Source organism: Frankliniella occidentalis, unplaced genomic scaffold, assembly GCF_000697945.3.
Source record: "Frankliniella occidentalis isolate FOCC.00 unplaced genomic scaffold, Focc_3.1 Scaffold18, whole genome shotgun sequence".
NCBI lineage: Eukaryota > Metazoa > Arthropoda > Insecta > Thysanoptera > Thripidae > Frankliniella > Frankliniella occidentalis.
The window spans coordinates 1,166,309-1,174,133 of record NW_026267148.1 but is presented as its reverse complement, the minus strand read 5'-3'; the positions used below and the strand labels follow the sequence as shown (position 1 = coordinate 1,174,133).

At 50.3% G+C, this 7,825-nt stretch overlaps 1 protein-coding gene across 1 annotated transcript in view; it reads right to left on the bottom strand.

The window, feature by feature from the left end:
* Nucleotides 1-7,825, bottom strand: part of LOC113210666 (protein turtle homolog B) — a 359,298-nt gene that overhangs the window by 62,247 nt on the left and 289,226 nt on the right. The window contains exon 7 of the mRNA XM_052264309.1: nt 3,034-3,185. Within this exon, the coding sequence (XP_052120269.1) occupies nt 3,034-3,185 (152 nt within the window). The remainder of the gene's footprint in view (nt 1-3,033; nt 3,186-7,825) is intronic.

Genomic DNA, 7,825 nt, shown 5'->3' with positions numbered 1-7,825 from the left:
ACACACACACACTTCCTAACTGGGGTCGCATCCGGGGCGCCTTATCCGATTATTCGATTAGCAGCGCAGCACACTAGGGCACCGAGTGTTTTCGGACGTCGAGGCATTAACCTGTCAGCATCCCTTACAGCATCCTCTCGTCAGCAGCGGCCCAGCGGCCCGAAGCTGAGCTACCGCCATTAACACTCGGCTAGCGCAGCTCGATAGTGGCGTGGGATATATGCAAACGGAGAGAGGTGAGATCGCCGTTCTGTTCCTTGAGAAATTTGGTGAATTTGTGCAGAAGTCATCTGCATCACCTCGATATCTCGCAGAATAAAAAGTGAACAGGCAATAAGCGACATATTTCATTTTTAAATCCGAGACATTGACAAGAAAGGCAAATTGCATACTCTAAAATATGCTGTTAAATACACAGGAAATTAAGATATACGACCGGGAAGTCCCAAGAAAAGCCAGACACAGAAGAAAGTGCATCTCTTGTACTCAACTGTGTTTATACTGATGGTATTCTTTTTTCGCTTCAGCTTGGCTGTTGGCAGCACGCTGCTCGGCGTGGCTGCCACAATGCCTCACAATGAGAGCCTCAAAAAGCTGAGCGGTGACGAAGCCTCACGAGGCCGCATTGTAGCCAAGCCCGGGCTCAGGCGCGGCCGGGGCGTGAGGCTGTGGGTCAACCTGAACGCCCCAACTCCCGACATTCAACCACAACAGAGCAACATTTGTCAACCAATTCCGTGATTCCAGCACTTAATTTAATAAGGTTGAACCAAATTGATTGCTTCGTATTTTCTTATTGAGAGAAATATTGCTTATTATTACACAGTTTTGCGTAGACAACACTGGTATAACACAAGTTTTGCAAAAATATCTGTAAGGTTTACACAAAAACTTTCTGCCAAAAAAAATTTGTAAATTTAAGATCTGAAATTGTTGATTTTCAAAATTCTTTGAAGATGAGGGAGTGTCTGATGTTAATCGAAGTTAACAGCCGTTTATTAAAGAACTTGGTGACTCAGAGAAGATTACGCAGGTGGGGGCGGGTTTGCCTACCTAAGGGGCCATGGCGCATAACGGATAGCGACTAGGCAAACCCGCCCGCACCTGCGTCTTCTCTGAAGCACCTGATACATGATTATTTCCTCAGAAAATATAGTAAATTTCATATTTTTCATAGTGAAGGTAAGGACTTGGAAGTAACAGCTTTAACAGTTTTCGAAACGTTTTTTTCTTTAAATCAGAGCAATTTTCGAGGCAATTTTGCTGTAAGGTACATAACAGCAGTGTTTTTAGCCACGAGCGAACCTGGAAGCGATGGTGGTCTGATTATCCTGGCGGCAGTCGTCGCTGTGGGGTTGAAACAAGCAGGTACGCTCCGAGCCAGGCCCTCCCCATCCCAACCGGCTTGTGTCCCCAATCAACGCGATTAAGGGATACGTCAATATTTATCAGGCTGGGGCTGAGCAGCATGCGGTGCGCAGGGCAGTAGGAGGCGGGACACAAAGGTACTAATGAGATCTCTAAGGGAAGGGGTCATCGTGTTGAGGCCATAGTGGCCAGAGTAACCCACCGGGACGACAGCCGTCCGGAGTATGGAAACTAAGCACTAAGCAGACACGCTCAGACAAGCTCCATGAAACATCCGCTACAAATCTGGTGCAACATACGCGAAAATAAGATGCTGACTATTCGCTACGTACTTTGGCTTTGTCCCAGAAATTAAGAAGATAGTATATCTATAGTAGTTAGGTAAGAGAGGTAAGTTATTGGCATTTACAGCGACTTCTTTTATGTATTCGAAAACAGGTACTGTGTAGCGAATTTGTGAACTTCCTAAGTTTCTCTCATAAAAACTAACGCTTTTTATGCTTTCGTTTTATTAGCAGACACAACGCCCCCTCCCCTTTTCCCACCCTACACACACGCCGACACTTACATAAACCCAAACATAACACACCAAGACCAAGCCTACGCATTGAACCACATTCTTCTTAAATGCATCCCGTTTGGCCCAGCACCTACCTCCGCGTAACAGAACAGAGTGAAGCCGGTTCGGTTTCGGCCTGCAGCGAAGTGTCTAAGCCTCTCTCATTCTGCGGCGTGGATAAATATTTACACAGTCTCCTGCTCCCTGGGCCGCTGGCCACCGCGCTGGCCACTGGGCTGCTGGGGCGCGTTGAAGAGGCTGGCACAAAGTGGTCCTGCTCCTCGGCCCAGCGACACCACAGCTACCCCCCTTACCCCAGCATCCCCGCTACGGAGACGAGGAAAAGGAGCGCGGCGTTGGAGAAATAGTAATAAATTGAAATAACTCTGCCCTCTGGGATATGGGTAGTTTTCAGTAGATGATATATTTTACTAAGTCTCCTTGGGAGTCAGGTGTCAAAGAGCACAGTCTTCGCACGTCTACACCATCCCATACATACTCGACAGGGAAAGGAGGTCATAAAGTGGCCACAGCAGAGCTCCACTCTGCTCGTAATCAGGTTGAATCTTCAGTGCCACGCCACTTGGGTGGCGCATAAGTGTGTGTGAGACTCTTGTGGCGCGAGTCAATCTAATAAGGAGTGCCTGTTCATCAGCGGTGGCTGTCATCGTCTAATGGTAAAGGACAAAGGATGCCACTGCCACTGTAGAACAAAGCTAAAATAATATTTAATTGGCACCTCACTTTCTCTGATGTATGTCACACATGACCAGATACCTTTTGTTTTGCTAGCACGTCATACCTTAAATCATTATTTTTTTCTTTTTAAAAAATCATGGTCCGACAAAAGACTACTTTTTCCTCAGTTTCGGTAACTTGGCTAGTTGACTATGATGCATTGGAGATAACTCGTCACGCGATCGCCACATCTTTTATAAGTATAGATGACGACTTTATTCTTAATGTGTATCTGTTCGGCCAGAATCATGCGTGTCACAAAGGCAAATATGACCATGTTTTAGGAGTAAAACACATCGTCACATACTAGTCCTTCCTCAATCAGAATATCTTTCGTTCATATCGCTGCGATTACTAGTTGTACTCACCACTTCTTTAGCATTTTGAAGCTGAGTGTTGCCCTTCCACCACGTAATCTGCGGCACCGGTCGGGCTCCGAGCACCTCGCACGACACCTCATAGTTCTTCTCGGCGCTGAACGGCCGGTTGTCGCCGAGCAGCGTCACTGACAGCGGCCGCACTGAAACGCACAGAGAGAAGAATGTAAGGTTAAGACTGCAGCAGTCACAGACAACTTCCGGTGTAAAGCGGGGGAGACATGCCGCGACAGCCTATACTACAGACGGGATAGAAAAAAATGACAAAGTATATAAGCTGGCTGCTTGCGCCGGCTGTATTGCACCACTGACCCCGTGTGTGTGTAGGGCGCTACGCAGCCATGCGTCCTGATTTAGTCACATCGCGATATTGTTTTCTTCCGACGCACGTGCGCCTGACACACGTGACCCGCGCCGGACTCGCATCCACTATCGTTACGACCGAGTCCACTGGGAGGAAAAAAATGAGTCCAAAACAGAAAAGGACTGGAAACCACACAGCTCTGCAACAACACAACACCGCGCGCTGAAAAGCCCGAGCAATAACAGCCATCGCCGCGCATAATGGACGAATGGCGAGGCGTCGAGATCGTAATTTACGGCAACATTTTGCATACAAAGAAGAACCTGCCTAGAGAATGAACAATAGACGCGCTTGTCGTAAATTACACGAATAAACTCGCCGGTCTATGTAAATGAACGTCGAAAAAGACGCCCGCGCGAGCGGGGCCCGCCACTGCCAGCCGGCCAGCTGGGGCAGAGCAGGGTGGACGGGGAGGGGGGAGGGGGGGGGGCACATGGTCAGGAGGGGTTCAATGGGTCCTTTTAAGGCCAGGCGGTGGCTGGAATGATTTGAGCTCAAGAAAGACGCTGGGCCAAGGGGCGAGTGGCGAGGGTTCAGGGGGTTGAGAGAAAGAGAGAAAGAGTGAAAAAGAGAGAGAGATAGGGAAAGGAAGAAAGGAAAGGAATGCGAACAAGGACTTAGACCTGGCGAGACAAGGTGGCATAATGCCTCTCTCTGCAATTTAAATCGGCCTCAAAATGCAGGAACAAGGGTCACTTCCGCTGCTGATACAAAGAATAATAATCAACCATCAACCCCACTTTCACGCAAACTAATTGTATGATGATTCTCATTTCAGATGTACAGTGCGCCTGTATGACTTTACATTTGCAACCGATAAATAACCTGTAAGGCACATCAAAAATAATTGTACATACCAAACATACTTAAGCCTATAAATGGAGCCTGGAAATCGAAGAAAACTTCGGATCCTGAAAAATCTAAATATTTGACCTACCAAAATTGATTTAGACCTCAAGTTTGGTGTAACATGACAAATACACGACTTTCTTCTTGAACCGGGCCCTTTAGAGAGAAAAATGAAGGGGAGAGGTGTAAGTAAAGGGACACCTTCTTAATTTTTTGTCTTAAGTTCTATTTTTACACTCACGGACCTCGCATGTCTAGCCTAACGTCCCCCAGCTCTGCAAGAACCTGTAACATCCCCCTACCCCACCTTCTTCTTTTTGTTTGCAACATTAAGAACTTATTACACCCACATCACGCTCCAACCTTACCAAAGCGTACAGAGTCACGCACGATATCGCTTCGCACACAAACTCTCTCTCTCGCGCGCGCGCTCCCTCTGACACACAGAGGCGTGCGCTACGGACCACAGCGTAATATTTCTCTGTCTAAAATTTTTTGCTGGCAATAGGAAAAAAAAGAGCATGGCATTTGGGGGCTCTCTCTGGCTAACGCCTCTCTCAGGGCAGCGCAAAAGCCCAACAGTTAGCCCGTTTGGTGCGCGAAACGAGAGAGAGAGAGAGAGAGAGAGAGAGAGAGAGAGAGAGAGAGAGAGAGAGAGAGAGAGAGAGAGAGAGAGAGAGCACGAGAAAGATGTTAGAGAAATACACGATCCTTACGAAAATGACACCCTCACAGAAGTCGAACACAGGTCCGTGAGCGTGCGTGCATCCGGGACCTACGGGAGCGTCCTGAGGCGGGGGCTGTCCCCGCTTGGCGCCGGTGGCACCGGCCTCCCCCAAGACACCGCGCCACCCGCGCGCGTCGCTGCTGCCGCCGCTTGCGAACGCAACTTTCTCATCAAAACTTGGATTTCAATAACGCCGCGTGCTCGAGTGCGAGCAGCGCGCCGCCGGGCCCGGCCTACCGGCACCGCAGAGGGGCGGGGGAGCAGAGCATCAGTACCCCAGGTGAAGCTGCGCCGCCGCACCACGCCCGCCGCCTCACCCGACCCCACCCCACCCCGCCCCGCCCCGCCCCACCACGCCCCGCCTGACAATGGGGCGCGGGGCGGTGATCACACATGAGGTGGGAACTTGGCGTGCCTCTGGTGCCCCACGCCCCTACCCCGGCGGCCCGGCGCCTCAGCACCAGCGGGAGGCTGCTGGCTGCCGCAGTATTCGCATTAAATTAATTAGAAACCCGCCCCACCCCCTCTTCCACTCCAAGAGCGGCGTTCAATTGCAGCAGGCCTTTACCGGAGAATTTCCTCGCTTCTAATGTCGTTCCCACCTTGACGATTTCGCGATGGGAGGACTTAATAGTCTGCTTGCAGAACTTGCATTAGAAGAGTGTGTCTTACTGTTAACGGAACGACATTGTGATACTTTATTTTTTTTCTTTTACGTTGCAATATTGTGGTTCAACACCAAACCTTAGACAACGTCGACTGAAGAAAAGAAAGCAGTAAAACATAAAGAGAACACAAAAAACAAACGCGGATGACAGCTAGTTTGAACCAGAGGAAAAGAAAGAAATGATGAAAAAAGGTCCGAAGAAATAAATGCGCGAGTGCAGAAAAAAAGGAATGTGATGGGAAAGGCAGCTCAAAGAATGTAAAGCAGAAAGGGTGGGAGGAAGGCGGGGTGGAGAATGTAAAGCAGAAAAGGCAGGAGTCGATGAGCTGCCGGCTGCTGCATGCTTGAGGGGGAAGCAGTGTGTGGACCTACGAGAGGCGGGGCGGGGCGGGACGTTGCGACCCCATGATGTATGGTGCGCATTGACTGTTATGTGGGCCAACGCATGCAGCACGCAACGCAGTACAAACACAGTCTTACACACACGGACACACACACGCGCAAACACACACACACACACACACACACACACACTGCCAGACGATGACGGCGTGGGGTGAAACAGCAAAGATTTTACTGCACATAGGGAGTAACATGTGACACTTGAGGACGGATTGGTTACAACCCTACAATCAAAAACAGAAATACTGCACCAATCACAGTCCCGTGCATTTACAGGCGGGGGTACGAATCAAAGTACTTTTCAAGATAGCGTGGCAGGGTAACGGAGTCGACACAGTGAATCCGAAAGTGCGTAAGAGCAGAGACAGACGCAGCAGAACGCGATCCATGTCTGTGATCGATTATGTTAAGCCTCTCTTAAGCCCACTCCTATAGGCAGTTCCCATGTCGTACCTATCTTCCAATTGAATCCTGTTGTCATGGATCGATGTGTGCGTGCGTGCGTGCGTGCGTGCGTGTGTTAGTGAGAGGGGTGCGAGCGCGCGCGCGTGTGTCAGTGCGTGATTGCGTGCGAGGCGGAGAGGAGGGTGGTGCGGGGATGTCATTAGGCACCTAGCCGCTATCTGTATCTGCACGTGAAAGATCTGTCCTCCTAATGGCTGCTGAGGCCGTTCCGCGAGGGCCGTGTGCGTGCCGCGCGGCGCACCGTGACCTACATGTTGCCATGGCGACGCCCGCGCGCGCGGGCGCACCGAGCCACACCCTTGTCACGGCCAGGATGGATAAGGCATGCCATTCCGCTTATTACCCCCCCCCCCTCTCACACACACACACACACAAACACACACACACATTTCCGCGTACCTTTCTTCCCTTTGCAATCCAATCTAAAAAATGAAATAAAACACCGTAAAAACACACACGCACACACAACTACATGCCATAAAACTTTCGAACGAAGAAAGTGAAAATGCGTGAAGCGAGGAGAGGGAGCAGGGAGTAAGAGAGGGGGTGGGAGGTGAGGGGTGGTGCAGGGAGTGCGGCTGACTGCCTTGTTTGGCACTGAAGACTTCCCCCTTCGCTCTTGCTCTTGGCATTTCGCCTCATCCCAGAGAATGCCTGCGTTAGATTTGTTCAACGCACGCACGCGCGCACCTTCCAAAAAATGATAATAGGGTAGTTTACTGCAGATTGGGCAAGAATCAACCGTCTACAGACACCGTGAAAAAAAAATTCTCAAAAATTTACAACACTCTTCGTAATTTTCATTATAAAATCTTTTGTAAATTGTGTGACCATACAGCTACATTAACCATATCGCACTTTCCTTATAGAAAAAGAAATGTACAATAATGATGTGCTTTGGCCAATGAAACAAAAAAAGGACGGAACAAGCAAGAAAAAAAAAAAGAACCGGCATTGATTAACCCGCCGCTGGCCGGCGGGGGCCGAGCCCCGCGAGAAGTCTTTCTTGGGCCCCAGGAGAGGCAGCTCTCCACCTGGCCGGCCGGGCCGGGGCGAGGTGAGGTGAGCGCGCGCCGGGCGGGGCCGAGCGGGGCCGAAGTTTGCAAACTAATAATGAGCGCACGGGATGAATAATGGAGCGCCATAACGCCGCGCTCGCGTCACGTCCCGCCGAATAACGTTGTCAACAAAAGGCCGCAAAGTGGCGCCGATCAGTCAGACCATCAGGCCCGGACACAAAACACGACCGGTGTTTATCACCGGGGCTCTTGTCGGTCGGGCGGAATTCGAGCGCGGCATTACCATGCCG